This window comes from Nannobrachium achirus, assembly GCF_963921795.1.
Source record: "Nannobrachium achirus genome assembly, chromosome: 18".
Classification (NCBI taxonomy): domain Eukaryota; kingdom Metazoa; phylum Chordata; class Actinopteri; order Myctophiformes; family Myctophidae; genus Nannobrachium; species Nannobrachium achirus.
Window position 1 is genome coordinate 23,818,711 of NC_137825.1, and position 17,755 is coordinate 23,836,465.

Sequence of the window (17,755 nt, forward strand, 5' to 3'; positions counted from 1 at the left end):
TCATGCAAGCACCAGTTAAAGTTACTTTCCATCCCTCATATACTGTATGCACAGTGCACATCCCATAACCCACACACTGCACATCATTTTGGAGCTCATATCTTTGAACGGGTAAGGGCTAGTTAACAATAATGCATTGCACCTGTGCAGCTGACCTGCGGAACTTGGGAATATACCATTTTGTCAAGCTGGGGAGAATACAAGTGTGGAGAATATAATTATAATACCTTGTTAAAGTGACCATTATGTTACATTTTGCATTTGTAGTTATTTTACTGTAATTTAACAACATAATAACCAGCACAGATAGACAAAGAGACATTCATGGATTTATATTTAAAAGTAACTTTTATTATGGCAGCTGCATACCCCTGCCATACCCAATTGACGACCCTGCTCTCTCTCTCTGTGAGGAAAGTCAATGAAATGTGATGCGGAGCGGAGGGAGCAAGCTGCCTAACCACACGCATAGGCTCTCACCGCTCTGCCTTCTTTCCCTCCAGCACAGGCCCATGTGGGGTCCCCGTCAATAGCCATTTATCCCACTGATTCTGTGAAGGGAGGGGTTTCCCCATTAACTGCCAGTTAAAGAGTTAATAAAGACACATAATTATTTTCAAAGGCTTCACAGTTAGTCCAACCAAGTGATTTAATAGATTGTAACAAAATCATTGATAGTTTAATAACATAATCGATTGATAATATAATCCCTCTTCCAGGCAAGTCGTTACAGGCGAAGTGTTTCCAAATTGTTCTGAAATAGTGAAATTTGCTGATACAAGTGAGCTTGTTGATGTATTTTCCCACTTTTTGCATGTCACCTTGCAGCATATAATCTTGCTTAGATAGTTAATCGATTTGTTGATTAATTGGGGATAAGAATAATCGCTGCCCTGTGAGTTTGCAGCAGACTGACACAAAGTAGTTAATTTGCCATTAATACCCAGTTTGTAAAGATGAATTGCACTGCGAGAGCCATGAACTGCATTTGCATTTGGGAGGGAGTTATGGTTAGGGTCGGGATCCTTTAGGATTTACGATGCTGCTTCCCTCTTAACGGTCCGATTCCTTAACAGTTAACTTTAACGATTTGTATAGGGCTTTCTCCGGGAATTCCGGTAATGCTACTGACTCTTGAAAACAAATCATTGCATCGTAGGGTTTGCCTACTTTAGAAGCCATGAAGGGAGCTGACAGGCCCTTCTCGATGTCAATCAATCAAATCACCTTAATTGATGTCAAAAAGAGGGGTTTTGTGATGTTTGTGATTTTAATTATGTACACTTTTTTAGGGGCATGTCATGTGGTCTACCTGCACAGTCTTTGTGATCTACTGGTACAGTAGATCGCGATCTACCTTTTGAGCACCCCTTCTATAGGGCGTTCCAAATGGACAGTTAGATGTCTGTAACTCTGAGAGTGTACAAGAGTGTACTCTCTCAGAGTTATGATGGTCCTTGCAATGTAAAAGTTTCAGAACCACCGTTATTGTAATTGCATAGCAGACATGAAGTCCACATGCCAGTTTGCCATGTATTTGCTCTACATTAAATATCTCAGCTGAAACTGTTCTTACAAAAGCATAATAGTTTACAAAGCAACATATTGTACGCTTGTAGATGTTGTAGGTTGCTTTAAGATTTAGGTGGTGTAAGTACAATTTTGAGGTACTCTGTTGATAACTAGTGTTTCAATGCTTTCAATAGTTCTACTCCCGCCATGTCAGATATACTTTTTAAAAACCCTTTATTTTCACTCCACTTCAATTATTTGAAAGTAGTTACTTTGCACATTTGTATGTTTTAAATACAAAACCCCTATTCTGTTGTATTGACATTGTTGTATTGATACTTTGATACTTAAAGGAGGACTTCACCACTTTTCAACCTGTCTTCATATAATAGGTCCTCACTAATGTTCATAATAAAATAGCACAATTTTTTTCTACTCAGTCTGGGTCTCATAGGAGAGCTGTAAAATCCTTCCACCGGTGACATCATCGTTTGACAGATTTTCTTTAAACAATATTTTTGAAAAAAAGAAATATTTAGATTTGTATTATCACGAGAACAATGGCTTCCACTTTAACATTGCAACTTTTCAGGAATAAAAAGCCTGCAGTTTCTATTAGCTTGCATTTCCCATTGATGATGTCACCGGTGGACAGCTCTCCTATGAGACCCAAACTGAGTAGAAAAAAAATGTGATATTTTATCATGAACATTAGTAAGGACCTATTATATGAAGATAGGTTGAAAAGTGGTGAAGTACTCCTTTAAGTACCAGATAGACAAACAGTCAGAGACAGACAGACAGACAGACACACAGACAGACAGACAGACAGACACACATGGCACCCTTAGATCTCCTCCTCTCTCTTCTCTCCCTGCTGGCTTTTCAAGAGCGCTCGTTTACGTAGATTATTCATGTTTTTCCTACCACACATCTTTTTTTTGTGTTTCTCAGTGACAGCAGGCAAGGTGCTCTGGGGTCTTGTCTGGTTGTTTTAAATGCTAATCTGGCTGGCAGCGAGCGATGATGTATGTCGTTTTGATCCGGTGTCGTAATTCTGCATCGACAACGCGCCCGGGCCCCCACTCCCTCGCAGACGACTTTTAATGAATTAGAGGGAGGGAGAGAGAGAGAGCAAGAGAGAGAGAGATAGACAATACATATCAAACTGTTATTTACAAGTAAGATGCCTTAAGGGCGAGAAGCGTCGCAAGGCGCGGGGAAACAACAGACTGTTATTCATGAATGTGTGTGTTTTTGTGTGTGTGTGTGGGGGGGGGGGGTGTCAACGCTCCCATAACAATTTTACTCAAACTAAACAGCACCTTGGACATCCTGGACTGCTGGTCCAAATGCCTCACCTTCAAGCCGAATCAGAGTGGGATGCAGAACAGCTGTGCTACCGCCATCCTGCGGGAAGATAACAGAGCTTGATCAGTGCAACAGGGCAGTGGTTCTCAAACTCTTTCAGTTTATGAGGAGCCCCAGTTTGACATGCATCTACCCATCTTTTAGCGAGGACCCCCTGGAACCCCCTAGTCCCCGGTCCGGGGACCACTAGGGACCCACATTGGCCTCTTTTTCACCAAAAGGACTTTGGTTCTAGAACTGGTTTCCGTTCTAGATTCTTGGAACTTTGTTGCTTTCACGGGCCCAGCAGCCATTTTTTGGTTCCAGTTCTGAACCAACTTTTAGGGTTCTGAACGAATTCATTTTCTTTTTTTTTAAGATTTGTTTTTGGGCTTTTATGCCTTTATTGATAGGACAGTAAACTGACAGGAAATGGGGGGAGAGATGGGGAGTGACACGCGGCAAAGGTCATCCGGATCGGGAATCGAACCTGCGGCGACGCCGCCAGGCATCCATGCCTATGTGGCAATGCCCAAGTGGTATGTGCCTGGACCAGTAGGCCAGCGGGCACACCTGAACCAATTCATTTTCAGTGGAAACACTCTGAACTGGTTAAATATTAGGTGGGAAAAAATAACTGAACTGGTTGAACCCCGGCGGAAAAAGGGCCATTGAGAACCAGTGCAATAGGGTGCATGTATCGTGGGACATGAATTCGGATTGTACTCGATAGCAGCACTAAAACTCAAAGCTTCAGTTCGTTGCACACAAAATGAGTCTGATGCAATGTTGTATTTGTTTTTAATGCATCTGGGGAAAAAATAAAACACAGGAATTGAACTGGGATCGATTAGGGCAAAACATTACAAACAAGACACAGTTAAACCCATTATAGCTGTAGTGCACCCACGCAGTGGCCAAGAGAGCAAAAATGAATAATCTTTGTGTGTCTTTGAAACATTTACCCATGCTGCTCTCCTCCTCCTAGACAAGGGGTCTTCAACAGGGGGCCCTCAGAGTTACTACACGGGGTCCTCCAAATCTTTCAGTGATAGAAACTGTTATTTCTCCTTTTTTATATTAGCCACTTGCACCCTAGCGTTCATATTAATAATATATATATATATCTTCCGGTCTGAGAGGACGCTGGCGTTTTTGTATATATATATATCTTCCGGTCTGAGAGGACGCTGGCGTTTTTGTCGCCGCTTTTCAACCGAGACAAAAGTCGAAAAGTCAAGCTCATAACGCCTCTCGCTGCGAGGCGTTGTGAGCTTGTAGATCAGCTATTTTCAGCAAAGAGGTTTGGTGGAGAGGGGAAAAAAGATCACACTATGTACAGTGAAAGGTGACGTTTATTATGTATTGACGGTTCAAGTGGTTAAATATCTGAAAACACACATTGACATGAATCCAAAATACACTTGACGATTGTGCTGTCAAACGATGAAACTATATGGAATCTATGATAAGGTTGCAGGCGTCCCTGCTTCATCTCTCTCTCTCTCTCAACTAAGGGGTCCTTGGCCTGAAAACATTGAAGGACCCCTGTCCTAGACTGTATGAGAACATTTACCCATGCTGCTCTCCTCTCCTCCTCCTCCTAGACTGTATGAGAACAAAGGCGAGGCCGACTTCATGGAGTCCCTGAGGAACCTGTTCACATCCTTCAACGACATGATGAACAGCAGCGTGGAGAACACTGGCATGGTGAAGGTAGGCTGTCTGCAGCCTTTACTATTCAATGAACATACTGTACTGCACTCTCACAGCAAAAGAAAAAGAAAGAAATACAGCACACATACTTTCAACATATTTATTTACGTACTTGATACAGTCTTTTTTCACTCTATCAAATTCTTGGCCAAAACATAGCCGATCTACAAGCTCACAACGCGTCGCAACGCTGTGAGCTTGTAGATCTGCTATTTTTTGGCAAATGTTCCGCCCCTGGATAATCGATTTTGATTATCGTGATAATATCGTAAATCGCGATTTATTTTGTCACAATAATCGTGCTATGACATTTTCATATCGTCCCATCCCTAGTGTGCACATGTGTCATTGTTGGTTTCCCCACCTCTGTTCACGTGCGGGCAGAATATTTCCCTCCTCCTGTACAAAGTACAACTGTCCTCGTATTCACCTCTATTGTCTTTTTGGCCACGTGTCCTGACCAGGGCTACACAAGAACACAAGAACAGCCATTAAACACATAAATAAACACATCGTTAAATAATAGCAGACGGCAGCAGTTTTCTCTAGCCTAGCCCGGCCTCTTGAACAAGGTGATCTTTTACTGCACAAAATCGATAGTCTGCCGCAGAAGTTTGCGCCGGACGAAGAAAACATTTAATGTTTCTTTCAAAATGGACCAATCCTGCTGTGTGTTGTAGCCCTTCATTCGCCGCCCAATCACAGCACACTGTATTTATTTAATCGTTTTTAGGCGCTGAAATAAAATTTAATCACAATGAAGCTATTCACATGTTTGTTTTCTCAATATTGCGCTCGATATACTTTGTTCCATGCAGTGTAGATGTGGTTCTTTTTGGGGCACACAAAACCAGCGAAGTATAAATCCAGCTTATCTTTTAAAGGTTGTGTAAGTGATATTTCTTTGGTTGAAACGAAAAGTTTTTGTGAAAGGTTTAAAGCTCTATATACAATAGGGTACAGTAATCATTGCTATGCACTGACACTGACTGCTAGTGTTTGTTCAGTAACAGGAGCCTCCCAGTCTCTCCATCTCTTGAATAAACAGAAAATCCATTTTCACGCGGGTTGCCAATTTCATCCATTCAGAGAGCACATTTCTCAGCTTCAATTTCACAGCGTTCCGGTTTCTGATAAAAAAATAAAATCATCATCACTTCCGATATTCACTTGTTTGTCCTGTGTCCTCCATCCTCCTGTATGAGTTATGTCTTCTGATTAGATCAAATTGATATCCCGACCTTAAAATGTATTTTCTGTTTGCCAAAGCTTTGGAGAGACGCGGTGTTGGAGGTCCCCTGTTACTGAACAAACACTATATACAGTATACAGTAGCAACTTATATTAACAAAACGAAATTCACTTACTGCTCATTTTAAGCCTATGTAATCGAACAGTTTTGTCTGTGTTTGTTTCCCTTGCCTGTGTGTGTGTGTGTGTGTGTGTGTGTGTGTGTGTGTGTGTGTGTGTGTGTGTGTGTGTGTGTGTGTGTGTGTGTGTGTGTGTGTGTGTGTGTGTGTGTGTGTGTGTGTTTCTCTCTTCTCTCTGCGTTTCATTCTTGACCTTGACTGTCCTCTGCTCCGGTCTTCTTCTTCAACCTTCTCTTCTTTAGCTACTCCTCAAGGTATTTGTGTGACCTTTCCTCTCCTCACCTCGCTCTGCGCTTTGGCCTTGTAGCCTTTCATTGTCCTCCCTCCCTCCCTCCCCACAACACTCTGTTGTGTTGCCATCTGAAATTAACATGCACGCACACACACACAATAGGCCTATAGGTGAAGAATATCAGCTATGATAACAAATATCGCAATGTGTTGTCGATTAACATGATATTTGATGTTATAGTATAAAATGATATATTATATGATGGAATAACAGCCCAAGATTAGCACACGTGTAAACTCGCACACATGCAGACACAACAGTAAAATTCTGTTTTTTTTAAATTGTGTGAAAATATTTTAACATATTCACCCATAGCGACATGCCCGCATTGTGAGCTTGTAGAGCTAGCCTGGCATGGCCAGACCAGACAATTATCACTGCGTACTGTAGATATTAGTCTGGAATCTCAGATAATACAAAAAATATATGCCCCTGGTGATAAACCCGCCCCATATTTGCTTACTGGACTCCGATTGGTCCCTCACAACTTACGAGGGAGTAAAATCCAACCACAACTGAGCGGTGCCAGACCAAATCTGCCAAGGGAAATTGTTTTCTTTTGCAATGACAGATTCTTCTGGTTCCCAGGTTATCTGTTAAGAAAAAGAATCACTAGTTGCAGCCCTAATCACGTAGCACATAGCAGCACCTGGGCGTAGCACCTAGACACACGCTGCACTCTCAGCCGTAGGAGATGCCCTGGAGTCAATTAGGAATCAAATGCTGTGTAATTGGGTTAGATATTAAGCTTTACTGTCACTAAATTAAAAATTGATCTTGAGGAACAGGCTTTTGGGTGGGGATGGGGTGGTGGTGGGGGTGGTGGGGTAAAGCTGGATTGTGCTGAAGCACTGTGACAGCTGGAAGTTAATAAGCACACTCTGTCACACCTCCAGTCTTTATCGTACGGAACATCTGGGCTACGTGCACACGCATACGTGCACACATGGGTACACCCATGAGGATACACACTATCCATAAACATACAGACACACAGACACACACACACACACACACACACACACACACACACACACACACACACACACACACACACACACACACATTCAGACCGATGATGTCACACCTCCAGACTTTATCCTCCTGAACATCTGGACGGTGTGTGGCACATGCACATGCTCACATACACACATGGGTAGTATACACACGAGTATAGATACATGCACATTCGGAAATATACACAAGCATACAGACACACATATGCACACGCACATGGCACATGTTACATGCAGACCTGAACACATACCGACAGAGATACTCACACATTACAGACAAATACAGACATACACAGGTGTTGGTGTCACGCATCGAATTTTAATTCACGCATAACTCCAGCCCCTAAACCAGGGGTCTTCAACGTTTTCAGGCCAAGGACCCCTTGGTTGAGAAAGAGATGAAGTAGGGACCCCCACAACTTTTTCATAGATTCCATATAGTTTCATTCTTTGACCGCAAAACCTGAAAACACAAATTGACATGAATCCAAAATACGATGATGATTGCCTAATCCTAATGTAACCCTAAACACAAGCAGATCCTCTCCCCCCCTCCACCAACACACACACACACACACACACACACACACACACACACACACACACACACACACACACACACACACACACACACACAACGTACCATTTCTAGTGTGAGGAATGAGGACCAGGGAAATTGTTTCTCAAATTGCACTATAATAAAAGTGTACATAGTCACACGCACTCGCTCACTGTCACATGTAAACCTTGGGGACAGTGAGCCACACATCCTGGTGATTTTGTTGTTTTGCTCGGAAAAAACAACTCTTCGGAGAGCTACTGTTGCTTGACTTCACACAGCACAGCACAGTGTCTAACAGGTGGCATTTCGTTTTCGAGAAAGCAGAGAACATAAGACTGTGTTTGTCTGGCTTCTTTTTTTTTAAAGGTGCAACAGATGCACTCCGCCGTTTACCAGAGGGTGAGTGGGTATTTATAACTGCAGGCGCTTGATAGTTGTGAGGGTCCCCATCGCCATCAAGCAGTGCCTTTGAAATGCCATGTTCACCCTCCTATGGCCCGCCTGCGTGTGTCTGACTGTGTGTGGGAGAGGGCTTTCAAACACTTAAGGTTGTGAAAAGACAGAATTTATGGACTGCTGATTTCTATTCTGTCTTATTATAAAGGGAACACCACTGGGGTTGATTGTCACGATCATGACATTTTAGACAGTTTTCTCCTACAGATAACTGTGATTGACGTGTCCATGGCAAATTTACATATCAGTTTGCCTTTTAGGCTTAGCAAACGAGAATTGCACTGAGCAGATATTACACATACTGTCATGATTAACTTAATGTGCAACATTGTTTTCTCACTCAACAGTAAACAAACCAACATAAAGTTTAAGTGCATAGAGGGTATCTGCATATTTCTAAAGTGACAATTTAAGAACCTTTTAATACATCTAAAATGATAAATTAAACATTGGCCAAATTGTCAAATATTAGAGGCAGAAATTGTGAAAATAGCCGATCTACATGCTCACAACGCCTTGTGAGCATGTAGATCGTCTATTTTCACAATAGAACCGTGTTATACAAAAGGTAATGAATGCCTCAACTCTTAGTGCTCGTCAGGGTGGGGGGGTCCCCAGTTAAAATATGGTTCTTTGGGGGGTTGCGGCCTGAAAAGGTTGAGAAGCCCTGACTTAAAGAAATGACCGGTATTAACTCATTGAATGCCCTTTTCAAGATGGCCGCCAAGTACCAGGATGCCACGTTCTTAACTCATACAGTGCCAAACGACTTTTAGAGCAACTTTCTCACTATGGACTTCCCTGCCAAGCGACTTTGGGCGACTTTTACTTAGAAAAAAAACCAAAAAAAATAAATAAATAAATAAATTAATATATATATATATATATATATATATATATATATATATATATATATATATATATATATATTTTTTTTTTTTTGGACCCCATTAAATCTAGTAAACATGATTTCAATCGCGATTTTGCATGTTCCACCCCCCATACAACCCCATCTTTCAAACATGGCAGCCATGTTTGTTTACATCTGAAGAAAACATAATGGCTATTTTCTCAAGAATGCCTGAACGGATTTCCAATCTGATTTTTTTGTTTGAAAGCTGTGAACAGCCTGCACAAACATGGTGCATGATCTGTGCATGGGCTTGCATGATCTGTGCACTATAAATTACATGGGAGTCTATGGAGATTTTATGGCAATAATGCCACTCGAGGGCATATTTAATTGGCAGTAACTGAGTTAAATTTCTAGTGCACGGATCAATTTTTAGTGCACGGATCGTGCACGCCCATGCACCATATATGCACCATATGTGTAGTACTTTTTAACAGCTTTCAAACAAAAGAAATCCGTTCAGGCATTCATGAGATAGAAGCCTTCAAAGTCAGACAAAACAAACACTGCCACCTTCCTAAATTTCTAGTGCACGGATCAATTTTTAGTGCACGGATCGTGCACGCCCATGCCTAGATCATGCACCATATGTGTAGTACTTTTTAACAGCTTTCAAACAAAAAAATCCGCTTGGAAATCCGTTCAGGCATTCATGAGATACAAGTCTTCAAAGTCAGACAAAACAGCCATTTTTGACATTTTGAAAGATGTGTTTGTTATGGGGCTAAACATGCAATTTCGCAATTGCGATCATGCCTAATACATTTGAGGCATTTTTAGATTTTTTTTTATATATATATATATATATTTATATATATATTGTTTTGTTTTTTTCAAAATGGCTTCCAACTCGGGAAACTCGGGCTGTGGCAGCCTGGGACTACTGTATTAACTCGGGCCTTGGCAGTCAATGAGTTAATAATGACAATAAATAATGTACTAGACATGCAGTCTGTTTTTCAACAGATTCATTTATGCAGATGTATGGAAACTAAAATAATTGTGATCTTTGAGGGACAGGCCCTCATTTTCAATGTAGCCGATTGATTAATTCAAACACATGAACCAGGAAGACAGAAAATACTCAAAAACTCGAAAAGCGTTAGAAACCATCGCTCATCAATTGCCCCAAAGAAGCAAGTAAAGTGACTTTTAAGGACTTCTGAAGCATTCCAAGCAGATGGAGCACTGACACAGAATGCCACCTTGCCTCATCAGGCCATTATGTAATAATTACGACAGGCCTGCTAATAAGACGAGTGCTGAGAAGAAAAAATACAGCACTGTATGTGTTAACGCTTTCACCCCTAGCATCGTCGGCACGCTCGGAGATAACAGAACGAAGACAGGTGGCGTGGCTCCTTATTTTAAATGGCTGCCAGGCAGGTGGCAAGGAGTCCAGAAATGCGTTGGCGCTCCACACGCATGAAAATATGTCGGCCCCCGAGCTCTGACAGTATTCATTGTGATGTTTTCATTTTGCGAACGCCAAGTCCACAACAAAAGCTGCTGGCATGTTCCCCATGTGCCAGCACTGCCTTCGCTCACATACTGGCAGTAAGCAGTTGCACATTTCCAACAACAAGTGATGGAAAGAATTCTAGAAACCCCTTATCTCCATATCCCAACCGTTTGTGTGTCTCAACTAAAGGGTCCTTGGCCTGAAAACGTTGAAGACCCCTGCTCTATAAAATGACATTTTATTCATTAAAGGTGATACACCATGAAATTTCAGGCCAAAGGTGGTACTGCAGTTCAGGCCAAAGGTGGTACTGCAGCTGAAATGCTCTGAGAGCCATTCAAAAATGAGAGAGGCTCTCTATTCAGGAGTGGTAGTTTAGCCTCAAACCTTTTGAAAAACGTTTTTGGGACATAAACAATATGACATAAATACTTTTTAAATGCATGGTGTATCACCTTTAAAGAAAAGTTATAGTGCCGCTTCAACTACAGCACTTGAATAAATGTTACTTTCCACCGCTGCCAACAACCCCTCCCCAAACCAACTTAACCAGAAACAATGAGGGAACGGCGTGCGACAGACATCTGATCTTTGTGGTGTAATCAGCCTGTATGGATGGAGAGAGACTGGCACCTCTGCTAATATGCACAGATGCTGCATAAACACCCCGACCCACCTTGGCTGGCATTTAGATCAGTCAGTCAGAGGGGGAGGCGTCGGCTCGGATAATCGCTCCCCATTATTAACGGATGGCTCTGTAATCAGCCACTCGGAGCTGCGCTGCTGATGACTTCATTACGGTCAACCTACGGCTTGATGGAGAGAGAGGGAGAGGAGCCAGGCTCCTGGATGTTTGCACCAGGGCCAGGTCCGCTCGCTTAACCACTTAATCCCCATATGGCAGGGGTCTGAAACGTTTTCCGGCCAAGGACCCCTTAGTCGAGAGAGAGAGAGATGAAGCAGGGACCCCCACAACCTGTTCATAGATTCCATATAGTTTCATCGTTAGACAGCACGATCATCAGTGTATTTTGGATTCATGTCAATTTGTGTTTTCAGATATTTAACCACTTGAACCATCAATACTTGACCTTTATACAAGTATTGTATACTTGACCTTTCACTCTGTACTTAGTCTGCTCCTTTTCCCCTCTACACGAAACCTCTTTGCTGTCTCTGAGCTAAAGTTCTCAGAATATGGACACAAGGGTTCAAGTGGTTAATATACTGTAAAAATGAGAGGACTCCATGTAGTAACTCTGAGGACCCCCAAGGGGTCCCGGATGATCGATTTATCAAATATCTATTCTATAAATGATTGCATTGCTTAGTTCGATTAACTGCACCACTTAACCCATTAAAATCGGCAAAGTGTCATTTTTGAAGTTTGCAGGTTCGTGCCGCGCTGCGAGCTTGTACATCTGCAATTTTTGAACATTTCTGAAAGATCTTAAAAGTGCGAGAACCACTGATTTAGAGGTAATTTTGTGGATGCACAGAGTGAAGGTTGGAATCACTACCTGGCTTCAGTAAAGCAGAGATGCTCTCCAGCCATGACTGACTATTGATCCAGGGTATCCACGCCCACTAACGGCTATGCCTGTGGCTCACTAAGACCTCAGCCGCCTATTGATTGGTCGTTCATGTGAAGACAGCTACTTAGATCTCAGCCTTTTTTTAATTTCAGGGATCCCCAGTGTGCATTAGGTTTCTAATGGGGATTCAATACATGTTCATATCTCTGGGACCCCGATCTACACTGTGGCATGTACATTTTACATGCCAATTAGATTGATTATGTTGGGCGGTGCGAGGCCGTGAAGGGCTTTATAAACAAACAGAAGGTTTTTTTAATTGGATTCGGAATTTGACCGGTAACCAGTGGAGGGAGGCTAACACAGGGGTGATGTGGTCCATTTGATTCCATTTGCATACTCGGAGGTAACAGACCTGACCTAAAGGATGAGATGGGAGGACGTCTGTGTTTTGCTGTATAGAACTAGTTAGTGTTATATTTAGTTCATATATTAACCTCATCTTCCTTCCTCAGCAACCCCCTACCCTCTAATCTACCTCCCCCCATCGCAAACATTTGCCTTTTTATCTTGTTGTTGTTTTTCCCCCACATTGCATTCTTGTGTACAGTATGTGTCTTTTTAACACTTTGGCCAGGTTTCACTTGGAAAAAAATATCTCTCATCTCAATGTGACGACCCGGTCAAATAAAGTGAAACCTATTATGACATGGCCAGGCTGGGCTTCGCTTTGGTTAACCCAGCAGAGCTTGTAGATCGTCCATTTTTGGCATAGAGATTTGGTATAGACTCAGCTTTACTAAGAATAGAGGGTTAATGCCTGTGGCCTGCAGAAGGTGACGTGGGCTTTATATATAGCTAGAACGCAAGTTGCTGAGAGCCACATCATCTCCACTAGCTGGATTGGCCAGGGGAAGTCCAGACTGCGGGGCACCCCGGTTAATTATGTTCTCTGTTAGGAGACGCCATTATTTGAGACGCAGACCAAAGTGTTCCAGAACAGCTTACTGGGTACTAATTAATGACCGTGCTAATTAGCTCAGGCTGAAAATGCAGTCTGTGATCATGTCTTTTTTTTCTCTTGTCTTGGGTACAGGGCGCAGCGCTGAAGTACGTTCCCACCATCGTCAATGACGTCAAGCTGGTTTTCGATCCCAAGGAACTCAGGTAAACTGTAACAAGTTGCATATTCAGGGCAGAAAACTCCTATCTCCATATCCTAACTTTTTTAATTTACCATACTCAGTGTCACACAAAAACCAAGAAATGTGCAGATCTGCAAGCTCGGAACGTGGCACCGAAGCGACATGCTTTGAGCTTGTAGATCCATTGTAGAGTCGTCATTATTTAGTCACAAGCTTGTTAAATCATCACTTTCCAACAGAAACCTCATATCTCCAAGTTTCATTTACAAGCACACAACGCCTTGGCTATTTTCACTATTTTTTTTTTTTTTTCCTTTTTTTTTAATGATAAGTAAAACTGTTTTGGACATACAAGGTTTCCACCTGACAACAGCGAAATACTTTTCATCCAATATTCAAAGCCTACCACTTACCAACTTTTCACTTAGTTATCAAAATGTTGCAGTAGCAAGTAAATCGACTACTTTCACTACTTTTGCTTGAGACTGTAGTACGACGAAGTTGTGCATTAATTTACGGAAAACCATAAAAATGCGGTGGAACAAGGTTTGTATGTACATGTGCAACGAATGCAGAACTAGGTCAACTTAGGACATGATAGAGTACAACCCTCCCACCGAAACTGACTCTCTGCTCCTCTTTTCCTTCCTCTCATTAATGTTCTCTCTTTCACCTGACACTGCATCTGAAGAACACGAGCTGTGGCTCATTAAAGCCAATTTACTGTACACAGAATGGTCGAATTGGAACGCAATACCCTCGCGCGAGGGTGGGTAAACGAAGGATGCAATCATATTTGCTTTCGCGTTGGCAAGCGCCTCTTGGAATTAAAATTTCATGTTTAAGATGTATGCCTAACCAGCCAGTGGGATATTACTGTGCAGTTGGGGCTGTTCTCTCTCTCTCCTTCTCTCCAGCTCTCTTTTTTTCTTCTTCTTTTTTTTTCTTTTTTTAACCGTGGGCTGTTTTCTCTTTGAAGCACTTAACAGTCACCACATGCACAGGGATGGGAATTGGTTAAACATACCCAGGTTGCTGTGGAAACCTTGCAGTGGCTGGTGTTTCCACTAAAGTGTGAGTTGCGGTTTAGCGCCGGCGTTTCTTGACTGCCATCAACTAGCCATTACCCTCACCTCCTCACCGTTGGGTGGTCCCTGCCCACCGCCACGGAGGTTGTGAGTTAGAATCCATCCTGGTGCAACGTTTTCAGGCCAAGGACCCCTTAGTTGAGAGAGAGATGAAGCAGGGACCCCCACAACCTTTTCATAGATTCCATATAGTTTATAGTTGGATTCATGTCAATTTGTGTTTTCAGATATTTAACCACTTGAACAATCAATACTTAATACACTTGACCTTTCACTCTGTACTTAGTCTGCTCTTTTTCCCCTCCACCAAAGCTCTTTGCCGAAAACAGCAGATCTACAAGCTCACAACAGGCGTTGTGAGCGATCTACAAGCTCACAACAGGCGTTGTGAGCTTGTAGAACGGCTATTTTTGGCTAAAGTTCTCAGAATATGGACATTAGGTTCAAGTGGTTTATATAAAAAAGGAGAAAAAAAGTTTCTATCTCACAAAGATTTGGAGAACCCCATGGAGTAACTTTGAGGACCCCCTAGGGGTCCCGGACCCCCTGTTGAAGAGCCATGGTCTACACGAATCACAATTGGCTCCTCGTGTTCGGGGGGAGGGAAGCCGGGCGGGGGAGGGTGATAATAGTCATTGCAAGTAATCCGCCGGGTTGAGGCGGCACCTGTCAGCGGGGAGTTTTGGGCGGAAGGAGTAGGACGAAGGCTCTACGTCCTCCCGGTGGGGGCTCCTCACTGGCAGGTGAGACCGTGGGATATGACAGCAGTGACAACACAGATGTGTGTGGGGAGGAATTGATTGGCATAATGACAAATTGGGGAGGAAAATGGGGCGTACAAAGGAAAAAAAAATAGAAATCACTGGGTACTCTATACAGGTACAATGGGGCATGCATTCCCATCTTGCATCTCGTACAACCTTGCAGCTTGTACTGGGGGACCATGGCTAAATGTATATCAATGTAGGGGTCCTTGGCCATGAAAAAAGTTTGAGAACCTCTGGTCCTGAGGACAGTGTTTGAGAAACCAGTGCTGGCATAGTTAACAAATGCCCCTTGATGTCCCCTGTCCCACTTGAATCCCTTTTAATCTCTCGCTGAAGGGACGCAGCACAGAAAAACAAAAACATTAACTCGGCCTCATTTACAGTGCATTATACTTACAAATGTGCATGGTAATCTCTTGTGATGTATGTACTAGAAGCACTTCAGCAGCAAATCAAGTCTTGGACAAACATTTGGCACTCATGTTTCATTCATCGGATGCATTTTTGGTCAAGTATTTCATCCATTCATTCATTCCCTGGAACAAAATATATTGAGATGGGGGTCGATGGCCATATATACATTGGGGATTCTTGACATGAATATTTTAGAAGGCATTTGTAGAAAATGACTCCAGTCTTAATGAGTTAAAATATTTATTTTCTCACACTGAACTCCCTACAAACGAGAGTTGGCAGGGGTGTTTTTCCGTTTTGGTAGAATACGTTTTGGACACAAGTAAAAGTAGCAGTATGATTGCAGAGGATAAAAATAGTAAGTAAAGGTTCTGCTTTTAAAACCTTACACTTTAAAGTAGTAAAAGTACTTATTCAGAATAGCCTTTTGATATCGGACTATAATTATAGTCAGATCATACACCACACCTATGGCTATTCGAAAATAGCAGATCTACAGTACAAGCTCAGAAGCTCATGGTGACACATTTTGAGCTTGTAGAATCTAAATCTTCTGGACGTTTACTTGTAACAGAGTATTTCTACATTGCAATATTGCTACTCTTACTTAAGTGAAAAAAAAGAGCTTGAGTAAACCACTAGTCTTATATTACTGATACTGAGGTATGCACAGGCCTTGTCAGTCCAGAGGTCACATGGTCCTTGCACACGCACGCAGCCACGCGCGCGCGCACACACACACACACACACACACACACACACACACACACACACACACACACACACACACACACACACACACACACACACACACACACACACACACACACACACACACTCCCAGCAGAGTCTTAATTGGTGTGAATGAAGAGGAAGCCACTCGTCTGCTAATGATGCAATATTTATTCTGCCCAAAGGGAGGCGTGCAGAATGGAGAGGGGGGAAGATGAGTGCTCTCTCTGGACAGCAGTGCAGTGATATATTCATCCCAGCGCTTCTCTCTCTGGCAGAGACATGTTCTGTCAGAATGAACAGTCACGTTTTTAGTTTGAGCTTTTAACCCATTTAGAACGGGTACACATTATTTTGTATCATTATTTTATGCTTTAACTATTGAAAAATAGCAGATATATAAGCTCACGGTGCCGCGCTGTGAGCTTTTTTTACTTGAAAATTTGAATTTTGACCCGATTCTATAAGTGTCTTTTGAATCCTTAATGTTTCCATGTCAGCAATCTGGCCAGCCATCGTCAAAGAAAAGGTCCTTTTCACTTAACCGGAGCTCAGTTAGTCTGAACTTGAAAGACTACTATGTCAGTGATTCTCAAACTTTTTGATGTGAAGGACCCCCAAAATGATGTGTATTTGGCCACGGACCTGCATCTCAAAATATCTAGTTCCAGGGACCACCCCCAGAAGCAAAATTTGAGTTACAAATGTTTGCTTTAAAAATACATATATTCAAAGATTTGCACACATTTTCACGACTTTTTCAAAAATAGCAGATCTACAAGCTCGCAGCGCGGCACTCGGTGCCGCGCTGTGAGCTTGTATATCTGCTATTTTTCACTGGTTAAAGCATTCAATAATTCTAGGCCTAAATGGGTTTTAAAGCAGCTGCTTCCCATACTTTTTCATGTCAAGGACCACCAGAATTATATGCATTTGGCTGCGGACCCCCCATCTCCAAAATATGTTGTGCCATGTACCCCGCATGAAGCAAAGATTCGAGTTAAAGGTGTTTGAGATTTTTCAGAAATAGCAGATCTACTTGTATCAGCTTGCACAAATCTGCTATTTTTGAATATCTAATGTATAAAATATGGTTAACCCTGCAAGGCCCAGCTTAGCTTTTTCTTAGAAAATTACTTATTCTCTATCAATTACGCACCCCTTGAAGCCTTGAATTAACAGAGATATAGTTCGTTTTTGTCTCATTCCTGAGCTTTTGATGACCAGGTGGCTGGTCAGTATTCAGTCGACTCTGCTGGTAATGAAATTCAAAGCTTCATTTGGTATGTAATTGATAAAAAAAATAAGTATTTTTTGTACATCGATAATTGTGCAGAAGAGTAAAATCATATTCCATACTGATATTTGAAAAGCTTGATGATAAAAAATACACAAACACCCCCAAATGAATAGGATGCATGTTGT

At 42.2% G+C, this 17,755-nt stretch overlaps 1 protein-coding gene across 1 annotated transcript in view; it reads left to right on the forward strand.

Moving 5' to 3' along the window:
• dock1 (dedicator of cytokinesis 1) overlaps positions 1 to 17,755 on the forward strand; it is a 433,218-nt gene that overhangs the window by 127,756 nt on the left and 287,707 nt on the right. The window contains exons 23-24 of the mRNA XM_080747125.1: positions 4,470 to 4,578; positions 13,281 to 13,351. Coding sequence (XP_080603251.1) covers positions 4,470 to 4,578; positions 13,281 to 13,351 — 180 coding nt within the window. The remainder of the gene's footprint in view (positions 1 to 4,469; positions 4,579 to 13,280; positions 13,352 to 17,755) is intronic.